Source organism: Oncorhynchus mykiss, chromosome 5 (genome assembly GCF_057628025.1).
Source record: "Oncorhynchus mykiss isolate SJ-2025 chromosome 5, ASM5762802v1, whole genome shotgun sequence".
NCBI lineage: Eukaryota > Metazoa > Chordata > Actinopteri > Salmoniformes > Salmonidae > Oncorhynchus > Oncorhynchus mykiss.
This window is the reverse complement of record NC_143026.1, coordinates 22178383-22203837: the sequence shown is the minus strand read 5'-3', so window position 1 is coordinate 22203837 and position 25455 is coordinate 22178383. Positions and strand designations below refer to the sequence as shown.

Here is a 25455-nt window from a genome sequence, read left to right as displayed (position 1 = left end):
ATGTTTGTCATGTAGACTGAAAGGGGTGCATCTTGGCTATAAAAGACCCTTGTGCTTTTGTCTCAGGGCTCTCAACGAATCATGTGAGTGGGATTCCGTCGACCAGCCATGATTATCGTAGAGCACTCAATTAACGTTGTGTGTGTGTGAGATGTAATGACCTGCTCCCTTAAGTGAATAAAGATTGTTTAAGTATAACTCTGACTTGTGATAATTTCTTAATCAAATGAGAGTTAAGGGAAAAAACTCATGATTGGTTGGAGTTGGCGCCCGAGTCAGTGAGCCTATGCCATCCAAGGCCCACCCATGGCTACACCCCTGCCCAGTCATGTGAAATCCATAGATTGGGGCCTGATGAATTTATTTCAATTGAGTAACTTCCTTAGAACTGTAACTCAGTAAAATCTTTGAAATTGTTGAATTTATATTTCTGTTGAGTAAACAATGGCTAAAAGTTGAGCCACTTGTGTGGTACCGATTATCCTGAGTTAAGCTCAAGAGTTGACCAACTCTTCAAACCTGTTTCATAGCGTACCCTTCTGGAGGTTGACATTCAGATTGAGTGAATGATCCCTGCTGTCTAAGTCCTGTGTTACAGCGTCTATGTTTCTAAATAATTTGTTGCGCCTACCGCTTAGCAGTTCGGCAAAGTTTAAGGTATAAACCACCATTAATTTAAGTCGTCTCTCCTGGTACACTAGATCTACTTCCTCTCTGATCCCACCCTGGGACGTATGATGAGCATAGCTGAGAAGGTCCATTCTAGAATGAAATAGAGCACTGCAAGCAACATCACACAGTGGATTCTTTTCAGTCTAGGTCATTTTATTTATTTCCAAGACAAGTGCAGTGGTATAGGCCTAATTCAAGGCAGCGAGAGTACACAGGAGAAATAAAACCACTGCCTGCAGCCAGCCACACGTATAATACATCAGAAAGCTTTAAGGGACTTGTCCAACTTATTCATTGTTGTGAAGAGAAGTTAGGAGGTCAGTGCCATGCGTGTTGGAATCAGTCGGCAGCAGTGGTGTTGGAATCTTCTTCGATGGTGTAATAAATGCTAAACTGTGCATTGTTATTCTGGGAAAGACAGGACAGGAACATGGTTAGAATACAGTGATAATGACTAAATTTACAAAGGCAGCCCAATTCTGATATGTTTCCTGTCTGTGTGCACACGTCTTTACCACATTGATAAAGTTTGTTAAGGCGTGCTATGTCCAGGGGGCTCAGGTGATTTCTCTGTCCAATCTGAACTCCACTCTTCTTGGAGTCAATAGTGGGGTTCCGGTTTGATGAGAAGTAATAACTGCCAGGAGAAACGCAACAATGGGGGATTTGAGGAAATGCTACTTTAACAAGGACTGCATCACAATGTCACCCTATTCCCAATATAGTGCACCTAGTTTGACCAGAGCCCAGGTAAAAAAAAGTTGTGACTTAAATAGGGAGCCATTTGGGACACAGATAAATGTTACTGGACCTAGATAATGTACAACTCATCTTTACTTATTGTTAGCAATTTAAAAACAAGGCGAGGAAAATTAAGACTTCATTGGGAATCAGGAGGACAGGAGTGTGACTGACGTTCCGTAGTGCATTATGGAGTCGTAGTCATAGGGCAGATCCTGAGTGTCTCCTTCCTTCACCTTAAAGTTCTCTTCTTTTCCTGGAAGTTAAAAGAGGCAGACGTGACTGGTGGACACTGCTGGGTGTGATTGTGATATAGGGGAATGAAAGTGGAAATCTAGACAAGTTGTTGAGATGGAAACCATTAAGTTGAACCTCTAGCAGGAGGAAAACTCTACACGATTCAAGGCATGACTATTGCATCTTACCTAAGGAAACCCATAGCGGGTGGCCTTCAAGTTCAAGAGCTTACATGTTATCCCATGATACCCATTACGGGTGGCAACTGTAGATGACAATGTGGTGCTATTCATGTAAGGGGAATTTAGCGAACAAGGTTGCTGGGGAAATTCGCAGGAGTTAACGAATTCAGTTATATTCCACATAATTAGAAATTAGTCTATGAAATACATAGTATTGGTTTCAAACTGAAGAACACTGATGGTTACAGAGCTGGTGCTGTGAGATTAGGATATCAGGATTCAAGGTTACTATGATATTAGGCTATCAGGACCTGCTTAGACAAAGCTATTTTAACAGTAGAGAACAGGGTTGCAATGTATGGGGAAATTAATGGCTGCAGTAATGAGTACATGATACATGGAACATTTAGGCATAAATATATGAACGCCTGTTGTTCTGTCCTTGTGGTGTACTGTCTATTTTTGTTATGTAGGGTTTCATGTTGTCTGGACCCCAGGAAGAGCAGCTGCTGCTTTAGCAGTACCTAATGTCAATAGTTATTCTATACGGTCTTCACTCCAGACTACAAAAAGCTGAACAAGGTGTGCTAGTGTTGGGCTGGTACAAATGCCTGCACACTGCAGCTCTTCATGGGACAAATTGAGCAGCCCTGCCCCTGGTCCACATACAATGCCCGTGAGGTGGTTTAGCATGTGTTGGTGCGAGTTACCGGAGACCACGTTGTCCCACTGTATGGTGATGTATTGGTCACGGTCTGGCCGTGTGTGCTCGTGGTGCAGGCCCAGGGCATGCATCAGCTCATGACACAGGTTCCCCACGTTACAGGCACTACCGAAGTACAGAGGCTGGGCCCCGCCCTGAAAACCTACATACGACGCACAGCTAGAGTTAAGGGAAGAAAGGTGAGAGAAGGGGGGGAGAGAGTGGATATGACAGGAAGAGAGAAAAATAAAGGAAAATGAAGGAGCGGTTGTGAGTTAACTGTAAACTGCTGGGAAGGAGAGTGTGTTAATGTGACCATTTTGGACTCACCCTGTCCCAGAGATTAACTCTATGTAGTTAATCTCATTGGTGTATTCGTGGAAGAGGATACACGTCTGGTCTGAAATCATCTTGAACGCTGCTAGCATAGTTTCCTTTCTGTCCACTGTGGGGGAATCAGAGACAATGCATATCATTCTCACTGTATTAGAAATCATCTAGTGTTAGTGCTCATCTCTCCTACTGTATTCCACACTCACCCAGATCATCGTTGATCTTGTAGGGGATAGAAGTGACGCCTTCATTCTCCGGCCAAAGTGACTTCACAGCTAGTCGGTCTTCCTGTAGAACAAAACACCTAGTCTTAAATCCAGCTGTCGCTAGAGTATAGGCCTCAAATTTAAATTGTTATTTCAGCATTTCCCCTATGATTTTTTTTTACATTCTAAAATGGTAAAACTATTTCAAAGTAAACTTAAATGACTAAAACCAGACTAAGTATGTAGAAAAGATAATGGAGCAATATACACAGTACTTTCCATGACAGACTGACCAGGTGAATGCTATGATCCTTACAGAGGTCACCTGTTCAATCAGTGTATATGAAGAAACCGGTTAAAGGAGGATTGTTAAGCCTTGCGACATGGATCGTGTATATATATATATATATATATATATATATCATTCAGAAATTGGTGATACGAATTGTGCAGAGCAACAGACGGGCTACAGTTAGTCAATTGACAGCCCAGGAAAACATTTGTGCCCTGAGACAATAAAAACGCACAACTCGTAGTACCTTGACACAAATGGGGTATGGAGGCCAACAACCTTACAGAGTTGCACTTCTTTCAGCAAATAACTTGTTGCAGTGGACACAGGGGAACTGGATAAACATCTGGTCTGATGCAATTTCACGCCGATGGGAGGACTAGGGTATGGAGAAAACCACATGCAGCCATCATGCCGTGAGTCAACATGGCAGGCTGGTGAGAGGCAGTGTTGAAAACTAGGTGCATCCCTTCATGGCAGTAGTGTATCCATCTGTGAAGGGATTTTTTAAAGCAGGATAATGCCCCATGCCACAAGGCCAGGATTGTCCAGGAATGGTTCCACAAACATGACAGTGAATTCAGCTTAGTGCAGTGGCCTGCCCAGTCACCAGATCTCAATCCAATTAAGCATCTGTGGGATGAGATGGAACGAGCCATTTCGGATTAGAGATCCACTACCAGCCAACTGGGCACAACGGTGGGAAGCATTGGGGAAATCATGGGGCCAGCATTCCTGTGGAACGCTCGACATCTTGTAGAGTCCATGCCCCGACGAATTGAGGCTTTTCTGAGGGCAAAGGGGGGTGCAACTCAATACTAGGTGTTCCTAATGTTTTGTAAACTATATTTTAAGATCTTCACCAAAAAATAATAATAACTAGTGGGCGTTGCCAACGATTAAATTGAGATTGTCGTCACTGGCTGACACACAGTAAATCTATTATTTGCACGACTCACTCTGCAATAGAGTTTAACATGAATTTTGAATGACTACCTCATCTCTGTACCCCACACATACAATTATCTGTCTCAGACAAGCAGTGAATTTCAAACAGACTCAACTGCAACGACCAGGGAGGTTTTCAAATAACTCGCAAAAGGCACCTATTGGCAGACGGGTATAAAAAAAAAGCAGACATTGAATTTCCCGTCGAGCATGGTAAAGTTAATAATTACACTTTGAATGGTGTATTAATACACCCAGTCCCTACAAACACACAGGTGTCTTTCCTGAGTCAGTTGCCGGAGAAGAAGGAAACCGCTCAGGGATTTCACCACGAGCCCAATAGTGACTAATGGTTGTGATAGGAGGAAACTGAGAATGGAACAACATTGTAGTTACTCTACAATACTAACCTGATTGACAGTGAAAAGGAAGCCTGTATAGAATAAAATTCCAAAACATGCATCCTGTTTGCAACAAGGCACTAAAGTAATAGTGCAAAAAATGTCAAAGCAATTATCTTTTTGTCTTGAATACAAAGTGTAATGAGAGGCTAATCCAATAGATTATTGAGTACCACTTCATATTTTCAAGCAGTGGTAGATGCATCATGTTATGGGTATGCTTGTAATCATTGCGGACTGGGGAAGTCTCAGGATGAAAAAAAAAACGAATGAGCTAAACACAAGCAAGATCCTAGAGGAAATCCTGGTATAGTCTGCTTTCCACCAGACACTGGGAAAATAATTCACCTTTCAGCAGAACAATAACCTAAAACACAAGGGCAAATCTGTACTGGAGTCGCTTACCAAGACAGAATGTTCCAGAGTGGCCGAGTTACAGTTTTGATAAATCTACAGCAAGACCTGAAAATGGTTGTTTAGTAATGAACAACCAATTTGACAGCTTGAATAATTGGAGAAGAATTAAGTGGGCAACTGTTGCACAACCCAGGTGTGGAAAGCTCTTAGACTTACCCAGAGAGACTCACAGCTGTAATCACTGCCTAAGGTGCTTCTACAAAGAATTGACTCTGGGATGCGAATAGTTGACATATTTTTGCATTTGATTTTCAATAATCACGCAAATATTCCCAAAAACATGTTCACTGTCATTATGGGGTATTTTGTGTAGATGGGTTAGAATTTTTATTTCATCCGTTTAGAATTCAGGCTGTCACAAAAAATGTGAAATAGGTCAAGGGGTATGAATGCTTTCAGAAGCCACATACCAGCTTCTGGTATACAGACTGAAACTAATGATTGCAAAATCCTTTCAGTTCTCTTTACAAGCCAGAATGTTGAATAAAATGACATTGAAACTTACTCTACTGGTGGTCCGTGGTGTTGATCCTTCAGATGGTTCAAATATCCACAGGAAAGTACTGTTAACGCAACTTTTTAGAGTGGCGGTACTGAAGTTGAAATTTCTATCACTTAGTAGTATGCAGGCATTGTTTATTTTCCTGTGGATATTTTGGGTCTCAAATTTTGACCATCTGAAGGACCAACACCATGGACAACCAACCGGTAGAGCAAGTTCAAATGTACTTCTAGTCAACAATCTGGCTTGAATTATTTTGCAGTCATTAGCTTCAGGCTGTGTATACCAGAAGGTGGTATCAATCGGATTCATCAGCCTAAAAGACGCAAGTAACAGGAGAGAAAGCAGGGATCATAGACTCACCGAAACCAGAATGTCTCCCTCCATGATAGCAAGGTCGAACTGTAAGTCCTCTGTAACAGAGAGAGAGGGTCTGAAACAACATGTACCATTAAAGTCCAGACCTCGTGATAGAGGTCCAGGATTACACGCTTCATCTAATGAATGTGTTACCTTCTCTGGTTTCAGGTGTTTTATACCAATCTTTTTGTCTGCGACATGGCCCCATCGAGGCAGTAGAACCTGAAGGGAATTGTGAACAAACTACATTTACAATATCATTGTTTATTGATAGATAAACTTGAAGACAACCGATTGAGTTGTTTCTTTGGGCCCCATCACCCCAAGAGACTGACTTGATAATCACTGTATAGGCCTACCTGTGGCAGAGAAAGTCACATTAGTAGAATTGTTGATGGGGTTTTTAGAGTTGTCCACTGAAACACAGAAGAAAAATATTACTAAGCAGAACTGTACATAGTTTTGCAGTACAGCTGGCGTACATTAAATAAAACAGTGAAAAACAGGAAAGAGGCCTAGCTTTCAGCCTATCACCTAACAAAATGACTGGTCCCCAATGCAGGCCTGCCTACCTGTGGCAGGGAAAGTAGCATTTGAAGTAGTAGCATTTGTGAAATTGGCTATGGGAACACTGCCCACTGAAACACACAAGGGAAACATAATACATGTGACATAATAATATGGTCAACCAAATGGCATCTGTGAAATTGGCCTGGCCTACAGTACCTCAAATGAAAAACACTCAAAAGTAGGACGTCACAACAACAAAATTACTGGTCCTACCTTGGACAACCCAGAGAATCAGAAGCCAAACCATGTTGCAACGATGATCGTCCCCCAGGATTTGGGAGAAAAGAACCAAAGAAAGGGCACAAACAAATTCACACACTTGCTCTCTTTCCAGTCAAAGAGTGGGTGGGGCAGCAATCACAAAGTAACAGGTGCTGGTGTGGTCACTTGCTTTTAAGTTCTCAACCTCAACAACATATGGCGCTAAGTGGCTCTCTAATTTCCTGCCATTTCGACCTAAGGAAGAAGAAGAATGTGCCTCGCTGTTAAACAGTAAAAAACGTGCCAGTGATACGCCGTGTTCAAGTGCTACTCGGAACTAGGAAACTCTGAAATGTCAGACATGCGAACTGGTTGTAGTTAAACACACAGTGCTGGAAAAAGTATGCAATAGTCATACTTGAGTCAAAGTAAAGATACTTTAATAGACTCAAGTAACAGTAACCCAGTAAAACACTACTTGAGTAAAAGTCTAAAAGTATCTGGTTTTAAATGTACTTAAGTACAGTGGTGGAAAAATGACTCAATTGTCATACTTGAGTAAAAGTAAAAAGTAAATGTTATACATCAAATTCCTTATAAGGCCGCATGTTTTTAAAAATGTATTTATGGACTGACAGGGTGCACTCAGATCTGGGACACTGTAAAGTCCATGGAGGATAAGAGCACCTCCTCCCAGCTGCCCACTGCTCTGAGGCTAGGAAACACTGTTACCACTGATAAATCCACTATAATTGAGAACCGGAACCTTCCCGCCCGTCCAGCATCACTGCTCTGGACGGCTCTGACTTAGAATACGTGGACAACTACAAATACCTAGGTGTCTGGTTAGACTGTAAACTCTCCTTCCAGACTCACATTAAGCATCTTCAATTCAAAATTAAATCTAGAATCGGCTTCCTATATCGCAACACAGCGTCCTTTACTCATGCTGCCAAACATACCCTCGTAAAACTGACCATCCTTCCGATCCTCGACTTCGGCGATGTCATCTAAATAGCCTCCAACACTCTACTCCACAAATTGGATGCAGTCTATCACAGTGCCATCCAGTTTGTCACCAAAGCCCCATACACTACCCACCACTGCGACCAGAAGAGTTATGATTCTGATGTAGGCCTAGAGCAGCCAGTGTAAATGCATATATTGGTTTCTATTAGGTTGTATTTGGATAACAATAAATATTTCTAATAAAAATAGATGTGTGCTTTTTAATATTCTAATACAAATAGAGGTGTGATTGGATGTATAAGATTTAGTCATAGGGTGGATATGTTAAGGGATTTTTATGAATAATGACTAAATTATGTATACATATACATATCAAACATCTCCAATCCAAAATCAAATCTAGAATCGGCTTTCTATTTCGCAACAAAGCCTCCTTCACTCACGCCGCCAAACTTACCCTAGTAAAACTGAGTAACCTACCGATCCTCGACTTCGGAGATGTCATCTACAAAATGGCTTCCAATACTCTACACAGCAAACAGGATGCAGTTTATCACAGTGCCATCCGCTGTGTTACTAAAGCACCTTATACCACCCACCACTGCAACCTGTATGCTCTAGTCGGCCCTTGCTACATATTCGTCGCCAGACCCACTGGCTCCAGGTCATCAACAAGTCCATGCTAGGTAAAGCTCCGCCTTATCTCAGTTCACTGGTCACGATGGCAACCCCCACCCGTAGCACACGCTCCAGCAGGTGTATCTCACTGATCATCCCTAAAGCCAACACCTCATTTGGCCGCCTTTCCTTCCAGTTCTCTGCTGCCTGTGACTGGAACGAATTGAAAAAAATCGTTGAAGTTGGAGACTTTTATCTCCCTCACCAACTTTAAACATCTGCTGAGCAGCTAACCGATCGCTGCAGCTGTACATAGTCCATCGGTAAATAGCCCACCCAATTTACCTAACCTCCTCCCCATACTGTTTTTATTTATTTACTTTTCTGCTCTTTTTCACACCAGTATCTCTATCTGCACATGACCATCTGATCATTTATCACTCCAGTGTTAATCTGCTAAATTGTAATTATTCGCCTACCTCCTCATGCCTTTTGCACACAATGTATATAGACGCTTTTTTAAATTAAAAATAAATAAATAATTATACTGTGTTATTGACTTGTTTATTGTTTACTCCATGTGTAACTCTGTGTTGCTGTCTGTTCACACTGCTATGCTTTATCTTGGCCAGGTCGCAGTTGTAAATGAGAACTTGTTTTCCACTAGCCTACCTGGTTCAATAAGGTGAAATAAAAAAAACAAACATTTAAATCAGAACTATAACTAAACAGAATACTAGAATACTACTATGTTACTGTATGGATGTATGAATCTTATTATAATCATAATACTGAATGTAATGTGTGTAGTTTTCGTCAAGAGTTAGAAGGACATTCTGTTCCTTGTTGGAAACCAATGGAGCTATCATCAGACTGGCTGGAATGCTGTGTTCCTTACAGGACATCCTGTCTCTATCCAGGGAGGGGAGAGACCTTGGGCTAGTAGTAGATTGTTTAACAGGTGGCAGACAATGTGGGAAGGCTTGTGAACTACACTGCTAAAAAAATAAAGGGAACACTAAAATAACACATCCTAGATCTGAATGAATGAAATATTCTTATTAAATACTTTTTTCTTTACATAGTTGAATGTGCTGACAACAAAATCACACAAAAATTATCAATGGAAATCAAATTTATCAACCCATGGAAGTCTGGATTTGGAATCACACTCAAAATTAAAGTGGAAAACCACACTGGGTTGTTGCCCTCCTATGGCCTCCTCCACGTCTCCTGATGTACTGGCCTGTCTCCTGGTAGCGCCTCCATGCTCTGGACACTACAGTGACAGACACAGCAAACCTTCTTGCCACAGCTCGCATTGATGTGCCATCCTGGATGAGCTGCACTACCTGAGCCACTTGTGTGGGTTGTAGACTCCGTCTCATGCTACCACTAAAGTGAAAGCACCGCCAGCATTCAAAAGTGACCAAAACATCAGCCAGGAAGCATAGGAACTGAGAAGTGGTCTGTGGTCACCACCTGCAGAACCACTCCTTTATTGGGGGTGTCTTGCTAATTGCCTATCATTTCCACCTGTTGTCTATTCCATTTGCACAACAGCATGTGAAATTTATTGTCAATCAGTGTTGCTTCCTAAGTGGACAGTTTGATTTCACAGAAGTGTGATTGACTTGGATTTACATTGTGTTGTTTAAGTGTTCCCTTTATTTTTTTGAGCAGTGTATATTAGCATTGTACATTGTATCTGAGAGGAGAGACATTTATGACAAAATAGGAGCTATATAAACTAATGTACATGATTTATATGTAGTACTCTCGAGAATAAACGCTACTGATTGATTTTGAGACTGGTTTCTGTCCATTTTATGCAAATAAGTATCTTACAACTTCTTAGAAATGGACAGAGTGTTTTAATTGAATTGGTTGATGAACATATAGGAATGAAATTCCTTTAACAACTACCCACCGCTTCGACCTGTACGCTCTCGTTGGTTGGCCCTCGCTTCATACTCGTCGCCAAACCCACTGGCTACAGGTCCTCTACAAGTCTCTGCTAGGTAAAGGCCCGCCTTATCTCAGCTCACTGGTCACCATAGCAGCACTCACTCGTAGCACGCGCTCCAGCAGGTATATCTCACTGGTCACCCCCAAAGCCAATTCCTCCTTTGGTCGCCTTTCCTTACAGTTCTCTGCTGCCAATGACTGGAACGAACTACAAAAATCACTGAAGCTGGAGACTCATATCTCCCTCACTAGCTTTAAGCACCAGCTGTCAGAGCAGCTCACAGATCACTGCACCTGTACATAGCCCAGCTTATTTTGCTCCTTTGCACCCCAGTATCTCGACTTGCACATTCATCTTCTGCACATCTACCATTCCAGTTTTTAATTGCCATATTGTAATTACTTCGCCACCATGGCCTATTTATTGCCTTAACTCCCTTATCTTACCTCATTTGCACTCACTGTATACAGACTTTTCGTTTTTCTACTGTATTATTGACTGTATGTTTTGTTTATTCCATGTGTAACTCTGTGTTGTTATATGTGTTGAATTGCTATGCTTTATCTTGGCCAGGTCGCATTTGCAAATGAGAACTTGTTCTCAACAAGCCTACCTGGTTAAATAAAGGTGAAATAAAAAATAAAGTATGACAACTTGTTATATTGAGGTTAAATTAAAAATATATCGATAGGCTCTTGAATCGGACCATAATGCTTTCCTGCATCAACATTCTAAATAACAAGTACTTTTTGGTGTCAGGGAAAATGTACGGGTGTAAAAAGTACATATTTGCTTTAGAAATGTAGTGGAGTAAAAGTAAACTGTCAAAAATATAAATATTAAAGTACAGATACCCCAAAAAATGACTTTAGTGGTACTTTAAATCATTTTTACTTAAGTACTTTGCCATCTTTTGTGCACATTGCTGTTAGTGAGGATTTCTCCTTTGCCAAGATAATCCTTCCACCTGACAGGTGTGGCATATCAAGAAACTGAAATAGCATGATCATTACACAGGTGCACCTTATGCTGGGGACAATAAAAAGCCACTAAAATGCAGATGTCTCAAGTTGAGGGAGTGTGCAATTGGCATGCTGACTGCAGGAAGGCCCACCAGAGCGGTTGCTAGAGAATATAAATGTTCATTTCTCAACCATAAGCTGCCTCAAACATTGTTTTAGAGAAGTTGTAACCCCGCTGGCTACTATTTCCATCTAATATTGCCCCTTGTGGGGACAAACTCATTCTGATATGCTGGGCCTGGCTGCAAGAGCCCTCCAAGGCCCACCCCATGGCTGCACCCTTGCACTGTCATGCGAAATCCATAGATTAGGGACTAATGAATTCATTTCAATTGACTGACTTCCTTATATGGACTAACTCAGTCAATTCTTTTAAGTTACGTTTATATTGGCCTCCCGAGTGGCGCAGAGGTCTAAAGCACTGCATCTCCGTGCAAGAGGCGTCACCACAGTCCCTGGTTTGAATCCAGGCTGCATCACATTCGGCCGTGATTGGGAGTCCCATAGGGCGGCTCACAATTGGCCCAGGGTCATCCAGGTTTGGCCGTCATTGTAAATAAGAATTTATTGTTAACTCACTTGCCTAGTTCAAACAAATATGTTTAGTATTCCTTGCTAAAAGGTGAGCCACTCTTAATGCTAACCGGTTATCCTGAGTTGAGCTCACCAAAGTTACCTCGCCAAGTCCTCAAACCTGTTTCTTGGTACACCCTCCTAGAGCGCAACATTCAGATTTTGGTGAATCTATGAGCCCTGCTGTCTAAGTCCTGAGTTACAGCGTCATCGTTTAAATAATTTGTTGCCTAGCTAGTCGGCCAAGTTCAAGGTATAATCCACCATTAATTTAATGGTCTTCCTCTCTGATCCCACCCTGGACGTATGATGAGCATAGCTGAGAAGGTCCATTCTAGAATGAAATTGAACACTGCAAGCAACATCACACAGTGGATTCTTTTCAGTCTAGGTCATTTTATTTATTTCCAAGACAAGTGCCGTGGTATAGGCCTAATTCAAGGCAGCGAGAGTACACAGGAGAAATAAAACCACTGCCTGCAGCCAGCCACACGTATAATACATCAGAAAGCTTTAAGGGACTTGTCCAACTTATTCATTGTTGTGAAGAGAAGTTAGGAGGTCAGTGCCATGCGTGTTGGAATCAGTCGGCAGCAGTGGTGTTGGAATCTTCTTCGATGGTGTAATAAATGCTAAACTGTGCATTGTTATTCTGGGAAAGACAGGACAGGAACATGGTTAGAATACAGTGATAATGACTAAATTTACAAAGGCAGCCCAATTCTGATATGTTTCCTGTCTGTGTGCACACGTCTTTACCACATTGATAGAGTTTGTTAAGGCGTGCTATGTCCAGGGGGCTCAGGTGATTTCTCTGTCCAATCTGGACTCCACTCTTCTTGGAGTCAATAGTGGGGTTCCGGTTTGATGAGAAGTAATAACTGCCAGGAGAAACCCAACAATGGGTGATTTGAGGAAATGCTACTTTAACAAGGACTGCATCACAATGTCACCCTATTCCCAATATAGTGCACCTAGTTTGACCAGAGCCCAGGTAAAAAAAGTTGTGACTTAAATAGGGAGCCATTTGGGACACAGATAAATGTTACTGGACCTAGATAATGTACAACTCATCTTTACTTATTGTTAGCAGTTTAAAAACAAGGCGAGGAAAATTAAGACTTCATTGGGAATCAGGAGGACAGGAGTGTGACTGACGTTCCGTAGTGCATTATGGAGTCGTAGTCATAGGGCAGATCCTGAGTGTCTCCTTCCTTCACCTTAAAGTTCTCTTCTTTTCCTGGAAGTTAAAAGAGGCAGACGTGACTGGTGGACACTGCTGGGTGTGATTGTGATATAGGGGAATGAAAGTGGAAATCTAGACAAGTTGTTGAGATGGAAACCATTAAGTTGAACCTCTAGCAGGAGGAAAACTCTACACGATTCAAGGCATGACTATTGCATCTTACCTAAGGAAACCCATAGCGGGTGGCCTTCAAGTTCAAGAGCTTACATGTTATCCCATGATACCCATTATGGGTGGCAACTGTAGATGACAATGTGGTGCTATTCATGTAAGGGGAATTTAGCGAACAAGGTTGCTGGGGAAATTCGCAGGAGTTAACGAATTCAGTTATATTCCACATAATTAGAAATTAGTCTATGAAATACATAGTATTGGTTTCAAACTGAAGAACACTGATGGTTACAGAGCTGGTGCTGTGAGATTAGGATATCAGGATTCAAGGTTACTATGATATTAGGCTATCAGGACCTGCTTAGACAAAGCTATTTTAACAGTAGAGAACAGGGTTGCAATGTATGGGGAAATTAATGGCTGCAGTAATGAGTACATGATACATGGAACATTTAGGCATAAATATATGAACGCCTGTTGTTCTGTCCTTGTGGTGTACTGTCTATTTTTGTTATGTAGGGTTTCATGTTGTCTGGACCCCAGGAAGAGCAGCTGCTGCTTTAGCAGTACCTAATGTCAATAGTTATTCTATACGGTCTTCACTCCAGACTACAAAAAGCTGAACAAGGTGTGCTAGTGTTGGGCTGGTACAAATGCCTGCACACTGCAGCTCTTCATGGGACAAATTGAGCAGCCCTGCCCCACATACAATGCCCGTGAGGTGGTTTAGCATGTGTTGGTGCGAGTTACCGGAGACCACGTTGTCCCACTGTATGGTGATGTATTGGTCACGGTCTGGCCGTGTGTGCTCGTGGTGCAGGCCCAGGGCATGCATCAGCTCATGACACAGGTTCCCCACGTTACAGGCACTACCGAAGTACAGAGGCTGGGCCCCGCCCTGAAAACCTACATACGACGCACAGCTAGAGTTAAGGGAAGAAAGGTGAGAGAAGGGGGGGAGAGAGTGGATATGACAGGAAGAGAGAAAAATAAAGGAAAATGAAGGAGCGGTTGTGAGTTAACTGTAAACTGCTGGGAAGGAGAGTGTGTTAATGTGACCATTTTGGACTCACCCTGTCCCAGAGATTAACTCTATGTAGTTAATCTCATTGGTGTATTCGTGGAAGAGGATACACGTCTGGTCTGAAATCATCTTGAACGCTGCTAGCATAGTTTCCTTTCTGTCCACTGTGGGGGAATCAGAGACAATGCATATCATTCTCACTGTATTAGAAATCTAGTGTTAGTGCTCATCTCTCCTACTGTATTCCACACTCACCCAGATCATCGTTGATCTTGTAGGGGATAGAAGTGACGCCTTCATTCTCCGGCCAAAGTGACTTCACAGCTAGTCGGTCTTCCTGTAGAACAAAACACCTAGTCTTAAATCCAGCTGTCGCTAGAGTATAGGCCTCAAATTTAAATTGTTATTTCAGCATTTCCCCTATGATTTTTTTTTACATTCTAAAATGGTAAAACTATTTCAAAGTAAACTTAAATGACTAAAACCAGACTAAGTATGTAGAAAAGATAATGGAGCAATATACACAGTACTTTCCATGACAGACTGACCAGGTGAATGCTATGATCCTTACAGAGGTCACCTGTTCAATCAGTGTATATGAAGAAACCGGTTAAAGGAGGATTGTTAAGCCTTGCGACATGGATCGTGTATATATGTCATTCAGAGGGGGAATGGGCAGGACAAAATATTGAAGTACCTTTGAACAGGGTATGGTAGGTGCCAGGCTCACCAGTTTGTGTGTGTCAAGAACTGCCACGTTGCTGGGTATTTCACACCCAGTTTCCCCCATGTGTGTGTGAAGGGTCCACCACCCAAAGAACATCCAGCCAATGGTCAAAAATTGGTGATACGAATTGTGCAGAGCAACAGACGGGCTACAGTTAGTCAATTGACAGCCCAGGAAAACATTTGTGCCCTGAGACAATAAAAACGCACAACTCGTAGTACCTTGACACAAATGGGGTATGGAGGCCAACAACCTTACAGAGTTGCACTTCTTTCAGCAAATAACTTGTTGCAGTGGACACAGGGGAACTGGATAAACATCTGGTCTGATGCAATTTCACGCCGATGGGAGGACTAGGGTATGGAGAAAACCACATGCAGCCATCATGCCGTGAGTCAACATGGCAGGCTGGTGAGAGGCAGTGTGACGCGTTCACGGCACACATGATAAAAGTGGAGCAACGTTTGAACGCCACAGGATATCTGAACATCATTGAAAACTAGGTGCATCCCTTCATGGCAGTAGTGTATCCATCTGTGAAGGGATTTTTTTAAAGCAGGATAATGCCCCATGCCACAAGGCCAGGATTGTCCAGGAATGGTTCCACAAACATGACAGTGAATTCAGCTTAGTGCAGTGGCCTGCCCAGTCACCAGATCTCAATCCAATTAAGCATCTGTGGGATGAGATGGAACGAGCCATTTCGGATTAGAGATCCACTACCAGCCAACTGGGCACAACGGTGGGAAGCATTGGGGAAATCATGGGGCCAGCATTCCTGTGGAACGCTCGACATCTTGTAGAGTCCATGCCCCGACGAATTGAGGCTTTTCTGAGGGCAAAGGGGGGTGCAACTCAATACTAGGTGTTCCTAATGTTTTGTAAACTATATTTTAAGATCTTCACCAAAAAAATATAATAACTAGTGGGCGTTGCCAACGATTAAATTGAGATTGTCGTCACTGGCTGACACACAGTAAATCTATTATTTGCACGACTCACTCTGCAATAGAGTTTAACATGAATTTTGAATGACTACCTCATCTCTGTACCCCACACATACAATTATCTGTCTCAGACAAGCAGTGAATTTCAAACAGACTCAACTGCAACGACCAGGGAGGTTTTCATATAACTCGCAAAAGGCACCTATTGGCAGACGGGTATAAAAAAAAAGCAGACATTGAATTTCCCGTCGAGCATGGTAAAGTTAATAATTACACTTTGAATGGTGTATTAATACACCCAGTCCCTACAAACACACAGGTGTCTTTCCTGAGTCAGTTGCCGGAGAAGAAGGAAACCGCTCAGGGATTTCACCACGAGCCCAATAGTGACTAATGGCTGTGATAGGAGGAAACTGAGAATGGAACAACATTGTAGTTACTCTACAATACTAACCTGATTGACAGTGAAAAGGAAGCCTGTATAGAATAAAATTCCAAAACATGCATCCTGTTTGCAACAAGGCACTAAAGTAATAGTGCAAAAAATGTCAAAGCAATTATCTTTTTGTCTTGAATACAAAGTGTAATGAGAGGCTAATCCAATAGATTATTGAGTACCACTTCATATTTTCAAGCAGTGGTGGATGCATCATGTTATGGGTATGCTTGTAATCATTGCGGACTGGGGAAGTCTCAGGATGAAAAAAAAAACGAATGAGCTAAACACAAGCAAGATCCTAGAGGAAATCCTGGTATAGTCTGCTTTCCACCAGACACTGGGAAAATAATTAACCTTGCAGCAGAACAATAACCTAAAACACAAGGGCAAATCTGTACTGGAGTCGCTTACCAAGACAGAATGTTCCAGAGTGGCCGAGTTACAGTGTTGATAAATCTACAGCAAGACCTGAAAATGGTTGTTTAGTAATTAACAACCAATTTGACAGCTTGAATAATTTTGGAGAATAATTAAGTGGGCAACTGTTGCACAACCCAGGTGTGGAAAGCTCTTAGACTTACCCAGAGAGACTCACAGCTGTAATCACTGCCTAAGGTGCTTCTACAAAGAATTGACTCTGGGATGCGAATAGTTGACATATTTTTGCATTTGATTTTCAATAATCACGCAAATATTCCCAAAAACATGTTCACTGTCATTATGGGGTATTTTGTGTAGATGGGTTAGAATTTTTATTTCATCCGTTTAGAATTCAGGCTGTCACAAAAAATGTGAAATAGGTCAAGGGGTATGAATGCTTTCAGAAGCCACATACCAGCTTCTGGTATACAGACTGAAACTAATGATTGCAAAATCCTTTCAGTTCTCTTTACAAGCCAGAATGTTGAATAAAATGACATTGAAACTTACTCTACTGGTGGTCCGTGGTGTTGATCCTTCAGATGGTTCAAATATCCACAGGAAAGTACTGTTAACGCAACTTTTTAGAGTGGCGGTACTGAAGTTGAAATTTCTATCACTTAGTAGTATGCAGGCATTGTTTATTTTCCTGTGGATATTTTGGGTCTCAAATTTTGACCATCTGAAGGACCAACACCATGGACAACCAACCGGTAGAGCAAGTTCAAATGTACTTCTAGTCAACAATCTGGCTTGAATTATTTTGCAGTCATTAGCTTCAGGCTGTGTATACCAGAAGGTGGTATTAATCGGATTCATCAGCCTAAAAGACGCAAGTAACAGGAGAGAAAGCAGGGATCATAGACTCACCGAAACCAGAATGTCTCCCTCCATGATAGCAAGGTCGAACTGTAAGTCCTCTGTAACATAGAGAGAGGGTCTGAAACAACATGTACTGGTTACAAGTCACGACCTCCAGTACCATTAAAGTCCAGACCTCATGATAGAGGTCCAGGATTGCACGCTTCATCTAATGAATGTGTTACCTTCTCTGGTTTCAGGTGTTTTATACCAATCATTTTGTCTGCGACGTGGCCCCATCGAGGCAGTAGAACCTGAAGGGAATTGTGAACAAACTACATTTACAATATCATTGTTTATTGATAGATACACTTGAAGACAACAGATTGAGTTGTTTCTTTGGGCCCCATCACCCCAAGAGACTGACTTGATAATCACTGTATAGGCAGGCCTACCTGTGGCAGAGAAAGTCACATTAGTAGAATTGTTGATGGGGTTTTTAGAGTTGTCCACTGAAACACAGAAGAAGAAAAATATTACTAAGCAGAACTGTACATAGTTTTGCAGTACAGCTGGCATACATTAAATAAAACAGTGAAAAACAGGAAAGAGGCCTAGCTTTCAGCCTATCACCTAACGAAATGACTGGTCCCCAATGCAGGCCTGCCTACCTGTGGCAGGGAAAGTAGCATTTGAAGTAGTAGCATTTGTGAAATTGGCTATGGGAACACTGCCCACTGAAACACACAAGGGAAACATAATACATGTGACATAATAATATGGTCAACCAAATGGCATCTGTGAAATTGGCCTGGCCTACAGTACCTCAAATGAAAAACACTCAAAAGTAGGACGTCACAACAACAAAATTACTGGTCCTACCTTGGACAACCCAGAGAATCAGAAGCCAAACCATGTTGCAACGATGATCATCCCCCAGGATTTGGGAGAAAAGATCCAAAGAAAGGGCACAAACAAATTCACACACTTGCTCTCTTTCCAGTCAAAGAGTGGGTGGGGCAGCAATCACAAAGTAACAGGTGCTGGTGTGGTCACTTGCTTTTAAGTTCTCAACCTCAACAACATATGGCGCTAAGTGGCTCTCTAATTTCCTGCCATTTCGACCTAAGGAAGAAGAAGAATGTGCCTCGCTGTTAAACAGTAAAAAACGTGGCAGTGATATGCCGTGTTCAAGTGCTACTCGGAACTAGGAAACTCTTAGTACCTTAGTCTGAAATTATTTGCACTTATGTACAGTGGTGGAAAAATGACTCAATTGTCATGAAGTAAAAGCAGGATTTTGTTGTTTTTTAAATGTATATGAACAGACAGGGTAGGGTACACTCCAACATTGATTGCGTCAGATCCGAAACAGTATGTAGTAAGCAGTAAGACAACTTGTTATATTGAGGTTAAGTAATGTTAAATAAAAAATACAAAGATAATTATTGATAGGTGCGAGAATCGGACCATATTGCTGTGCTGCATGAGTATACTAAATAATAAGTACTTATTGGTGTCAGGGAAAATGCATTGGGGTTAAAAGTACATATTTTCTTTAGAAATGTAGTGGAGTTAATAATAAAGTACAAATACGCAAAAAACTACTTCAGTAGTACTTTAAATCATTTTTACTTAAGAACTTTACACTACCGTATACACGTACTGCGTTCAAGCTGTTAGCAAGTCGGAAATTTCAGTTTCCTTGTTCCGACTAGCAAATGAACGCAGCAATAGTTTATTCAAGGTACATTTATTCTGATAACATTATTTAACTAAATGTATCTGTTTCTGGATTGCTGTGAAATACATTCTGCTCCAAAAAAAAATCATAAATCACTGATGGCATAGCAGTCAGACGTCATTTGTCTTCGTCTTGTCGTGTCCTGTGTATATATATATTTACATATTTTCCTCGCATATCTTTTTATATATATTTTTTCTAAAAATCTCAACTTCAAAACACTCTCCTGCAACCCGCATCACCAATTTAAAAAAAATAAAGTATTATTCACCTCAAATCTTAAATATTAGAAGCTAGCCAGAAGCTAGCCAGTTTACTGGCTAACGTTAGTATTCAGCTAACCACGGTTGGTGGTCATCAGCTTTCCTTTAGCTCGAGAAGCTAACGGCAGTTTACAGCGACTCAGACCAGAGCATACCGGACCTATTTTCTCCCCATATCCCCGGATTTCTACCGCAAGCTCTGGACATTTACACCTGGATCTTGCAGCTAGCTAGCTGCTATCCGAGTGACTATTACTTACGTCGGTCCCGGAGCAAACATCAATTATCCCGGAGCGAGCCAGCTGAGGAGTTCCATCAGCCACTCCTGGGCTACAATCACCTATCCGGACCCGTTTCACTGCTGATGCGGAGCCCCACCGGGCCTTCACAACTGGACTACCGACATTATCCGCCCGAGGGAGTTAGCCAACTGGCCCCTCCGTCGCGACGTTACCTGAACGCCCATCCATGGCCCGCTAATCGTTAGTTGTCTTATCGGCTGCTATCTGAATAGGTCTATCGGACAATTTTCTTGGGTCACTATAACTATATCTATTTTGCCCATTGGATTGATCCCCTCTACCACACGGAACCCCACTAATCTACCGACGGAAACGCATGAGGTGGCTAAAAAAAAGATCTCCATCCTCTGCTAGCTTGCTACCCATGGCCCGGCTAGCTGTCTGAATCGCCGTGACCCCAACCAACCTCACTACTCACTGGACCCTTATGATCACTCGGCTAAGCATGCCTCTCCTTAATGTCAATATGCCTTGTCCATTGCTGTTCTGGTTAGTGTTTATTTCACTGTAGAGCCTCTAGCCCTGCTCATTATACCTTATCCAACCTTATACAACCACACATGCAATGACATCACCTGGTTTCAAGGATGTTTCTAGAGACAATATCTCTCTCATCATCACTCAATGCCTAGGTTTACCTCCACTGTATTCACATCCTACCATACCTTTGTCAGTACATTATACCTTGAAGCTATTTTATCGCCCCCAGAAACCTCCTTTTACTCTCTGTTCCGGATGTTCTAAACGACCAATTCTCATAGCTTTTAGCCATACCCTTATCCTACTCCTCCTCTGTTCCTCTGGTGATATAGAGGTGAATCCAGGCCCTGCAGTGCCTAGCTCCACTCCTATTCCCCAGGAACTGTCATGTATTGTCATATTATGTCTTGTTCCTGTTCTTTCTCTTCACTCCGTCTCCCTCTGCTGGTCGTATTAGGTTACCTTCTCTTCCCCTCCTTCCCCAGCAGCTCCTCATCTTCTCTAACTACCTCGTTCACCCTTTTCCCACCTGTTCCCTTTTTTTCCCTCTGATTAGGTCTCTATTTCTCTCTCTGTTCCTGCTTCTGTCTTTGTCAGATTCTTGTTTGAGTTTCTCATGCCAGAACCAAACTATCGTCTCGTTTGCTTCACCTTGTCCTGTCCTGTCGGAATCTGCCTGTTCATCTGAGGCTACGTGTGATCAGGTACCTCTGTCCTCTACAACCCAGCTATTCTCCTCTGCTGCTAGAAGGGGAACTCTACTGTGATATTCAGAAGGACTTTATGTTTCATTTGTCGCCCTCTCTGCGGGTTGTTTATTTTGCCATCATATACATTTGAAGAGGATCTATGTCTTACCTGTGTTTTGACATTAAAGGACTCTGTTTTTGTTAAACCGCTTTTGGGTCCTCACTCACGTGCATAACAGGAACTCTCTTTTGATGACTTCTGTAACCGTAATAGCCTTAGTTTCATGCATGTTAACATTAGAAGCCTCCTCCCTAAGTTTGTTTTATTCACTGCTTTAGCACACTTTGCCAACCCGGATGTTCTAGCCGTGTCTGAATCCTGGCTTAGGAAGACCACCAAAAACTCTAAAATCTCCATCCCTAACTACAACATTTTCAGACAAGATAGAACTGCCAAAGGGGGCGGTATTGCAATCTGCTGCAGCGATAGCCTGCAGAGTTCTGTCCTACTATCCAGGTCTGTACCCCAAAAATTTGAACTTCTACTTTTAAAAATCCACCTCTCTAAAAGCAAGTCTCTCACCGTTGCCGCCTGCTATAGACCACCCTCTGCCCCCAGCTGTGCTCTGGACACCATATCTGAACTGATTGCCCCCCCATCTATCTTCAGAGGTCGTGCTGCTAGGCGACCTAAACTGGAACATGCTTAACACCCCAGCCATTCTACAATCTAAGCTTGATGCCCTCAATCTCACACAAATTATCAATGAACCTACCAGGTACCACCCCAAAGCCATTAACACGGGCATCCTCATAGATATCATCCTAACCAACTTGCCCTCCAAATACACCTCTACTGTTTTCAACCAAGATCTCAGCAATCACTGCCTCATTGCCTGCATACGTAATGGGTCAGCGGTCAAGCGACCTCCACTTATCACTGTCAAATGCTCCATCAGGCCTTTCTAATCGACCTGGCCCGGGTATCCTGGAAGGATATTGACCTCATCCTGTCAGTAGAGGATGCCTGGTTATTTAAAAAAAATGCCTTCCTCACCATCTTAAATAAGCATGCCCCATTCAAGAAATTTAGAAACAGATATAGCCCTTGGTTCTCTCCAGACCTGACTGCCCTTAAGCAACACAAAAACATCCTATGGCGTTCTGCATTAGCATCGAACAGCCCCCATGATATGAAACTTTTCAGGGAAGCTAGAAACCAATATACACAAAGGCTAGCTTTTTCAAGCAGAAATTTGCTTCCTGCAACAGAAACTCAAAAAAGTTCTGGGACACTGTAAAGTCCAGGGAGAATAAGAACACCTCCTCCCAGCTGCCCACTGCACTGAGGATAGGAAACTCTGTCACCACCGATAAATCCACTATAATTGAGAATTTCAATAAGCATTTTTCTATGCTGGCCATGCTTTCCACCTGGCTACCCCTACCCCGGCCAACTGCACTGTACTCCCCACAGCAACTCGCCCAAGCCTTCCCCATTTCTCCTTCTCCCAAATACAGTCAGCTGATGTTCTGAAAGAGCTGCAAAATCTGGACCCCTACAAATCAGCCGGGCTAGACAATCTGGACCCTTTCTTTCTAAAATTATCTGCCAAAATTGTTGCAACCCCTATTACTAGCTTGTTAAACCTCTCTTTCATTTTGTCTGAGATTCCCAGAGATTGGAAAGCAGCTGTGGTCATCCCCCTCTTCAAAGGGGGGGACACTCTACATCCAAACTGCTACAGACCTATCTCTATCCTACCCTGCCTTTCTAAGGTCTTCGAAAGCCAAGTCAACAAACAGATTACCGACCATTTCGAAATCCCACCACACCTTCTCCGCTATGCAATCAGGTTTCAGAGCTGGTCATGGGTGCACCACAGCCATGCTCAAGGTCCTAAATTATATCATAACCGCCATCGATAAGAGACAATACTGTGCAGCCGTATTCATTGACCTGGCCAAGGCTTTCGACTCTGTCAATCACCACATCCTCATCGGCAGACTCGATAGCCTTGGTTTCTCAAATGATTGCCTCGCCTGGTTCACCAACTACTTCTCTGATAGAGTTCAGTGTGTCAAGTCGGAGGGCCTGTTGTCCGGGCCTCTGGCAGTCTCTAAGGAGGTGCCACAGGGTTCAATTCTTGGGCCGACTGTATACATCAATGATGTGGCTCTTGCTGCTGGTGAGTCTCTGATCCACCTCTACGCAGACGACACCATTCTGTATACTTATGGCCCTTCTTTGGACACTGTGTTAACAACCTTCCAGACGAGCTTCAATGCCATACAACTCTCCTTCCGTGGCCTCCAACTGCTCTTAAATACAAGTAAAACTAAATGCATGCTCTTCAACGGATGGCTGCCTGCACCTGCCCGCCCGTCCAGCATCACTACTCTGAACGGTTCTGACTTAGAATATGTGGACAACTACAAATACCTAGGTGTCTGGTTAGACTGTAAACTCTCCTTCTAGACTCACATCAAACATCTCCAATCCACCTTTCTTGGTTGTTAGGTGCAACTTTAAGAAAAATATTATATTATAAGAAAAATATTATTATTTCACAAAAGCATGGAACTGGGCCTTTACTAGTCCTGTATTAGCGGACCGATATAGCCATCTGTAGCGTGGGGTAAAAAAAAAAAAATCTAAACAGCAGGTTCGAGTCCCAGTCGGGGCTACCCCAATAATTCACTACATTGGACTATAGGACATAGTGACACACAACCTCTCCTATCTCTTCATTCTTCTCTCTCTCCCTCTGTCTGTCTCTCTGTCTGCCCCTCTCCATCTGTGTTTTAACTGTAGGAATCCTGGCTATGGATTGGCTGACTGTCCGGAGGCGGACAGAGACAGGAGATGGGAAGGGACATCTGCTACCGCTGTGGATCCACTGAACACGAGATCAAAAGCTACCTCGCTAAAATAGACCCAGCACTGGATGTGTGCCTCAACAAGCTGTTGCACTATCGTATGAGAAGGAAAAAGAGAGAAGGGGGGGGCTTAGGAAGGGAGCGATATAAGAGGGAGAGAGTGTGTATCCACCAGTGTGTTGTTTGTTGTACCTATGTGTGAGTGTGTGTGTTGTCTGAGACGAATGGTAGAATCGTGTGCTGTTTTGTTGCGGCTCCTGACTCATTTGTGATCTCCCTCTCTCAGGTGAATCCCCATATGCCAAGAGTTTCATCTGTGGTAAGACTGGTTACATGTCCAGGTCCTGCCCAGACAACCCCAAAGGACTACACCGCAGGTGCAGTAGTCACACACACTCTCAAAGTACTAAACTATGCAAATACATCAAACAGACAATCCATAACATTGTCTCTTCTCCTTAAATGTAGAAGGATGTTGTCTTGTGTGTGGTTCAGTAGAACACATCCAGAAGGATTGTCTGTGTTAGTAACCTATTCTACATACAATATATTTCTCTCTGAATATCCCTCTCTTGTCAGTTCTATACAATATATTTCTATCTGTATGGCCTTCTTGTCTGTTCTATTTAATCTATTTCTATCTGAAAGTTCTGTACAGTTTCTGTCCTTAATGCACTCCAAGATGTTACTTGACTGATGTGTGTTTGTCCAATACCCCTGTAGCTAAGCAAGTGACCTTGGGCTGGCTGTTCAATAACATGAGTACTGACCATGAGGAAGTGCACGTGCCTGTGAAGAAACTCCCTCCCAAACAGGCCAAGGTAGTGATCTTCTGACCTGCCAATCAACCCAAAGGACTCGCCAGATTGGACAGGACTGACTAGCACAGAGCAGACTGCACATCCCAGGACTAAATCCATGAAGGTCACTGTTCTTGCTCAGAGCATTAAAAAAACAACATCCACAGATCCATAGTCAGTGGAAATGGATAGCTTCTCTTGAAAGAGGTCTGTGTTCTCACACCGTGGACACCGTTTTAGGAATGTATATGATTCATATGGAGGGACTAGACTATATTAGACTGGAGACTGTGGTGTGCTGTACACCAGCTAACAGGGGTGTGTTCAGTTCAATTAAACATTTGCCATGTTCAGTAATGGCTTGTACTTAACGACACATTTCCCCAAAACATTCTTGAGCAGCCCAAGTAGTGCCATGGTCTGATGTCACAGGAGAAGGAGAGGTGTGTTGGATCTATGTGAATGATATGATAAGTTCAACTGATATTATTAATTTATTTTGTATATGATGAATTTCCTTTTAATAAAGGAGGAGTTAAACAGTCCCTCTATCCTCTCCTGTATCTAAAGATGTGTTTGTCTGGTAGCCCTCTTTGTTATAGGTTTCCTGTTTAGTGATGTATTCTATCTCTTCCATCCCCAGCTGTCAAAGAGAAAAATCTAAGG

The 25455-nt window shown here is 42.5% G+C and overlaps 2 protein-coding genes across 2 annotated transcripts; both read right to left on the bottom strand.

The window, feature by feature from the left end:
- Window positions 1-807: 807 nt before the first annotated feature.
- LOC110523421 (astacin-like metalloprotease toxin 5) lies at window positions 808-6914 on the bottom strand. Its single transcript, XM_090236604.1, has 11 exons — window positions 6778-6914; window positions 6567-6632; window positions 6354-6410; window positions 6148-6216; window positions 5998-6047; window positions 3075-3156; window positions 2866-2980; window positions 2543-2715; window positions 1588-1669; window positions 1188-1309; window positions 808-1080 (listed from the first exon to the last, which is right to left on the bottom strand). The coding sequence occupies exons 1-11, from the start codon at window positions 6809-6811 to the stop codon at window positions 1076-1078; spliced, it is 855 nt and encodes a 284-aa protein (XP_090092730.1). The 5' UTR covers window positions 6812-6914; the 3' UTR covers window positions 808-1075.
- A 5381-nt stretch (window positions 6915-12295) lies between these two features.
- Window positions 12296-18646, bottom strand: LOC149983200 (astacin-like metalloprotease toxin 5). The gene is made up of 11 exons (XM_090236603.1): window positions 18514-18646; window positions 18303-18368; window positions 18087-18143; window positions 17877-17945; window positions 17701-17750; window positions 14553-14634; window positions 14347-14461; window positions 14024-14196; window positions 13075-13156; window positions 12676-12797; window positions 12296-12568 (listed from the first exon to the last, which is right to left on the bottom strand). The coding sequence occupies exons 1-11, from the start codon at window positions 18545-18547 to the stop codon at window positions 12564-12566; spliced, it is 855 nt and encodes a 284-aa protein (XP_090092729.1). The 5' UTR covers window positions 18548-18646; the 3' UTR covers window positions 12296-12563.
- Between the last annotated feature and the right edge of the window lie 6809 nt (window positions 18647-25455).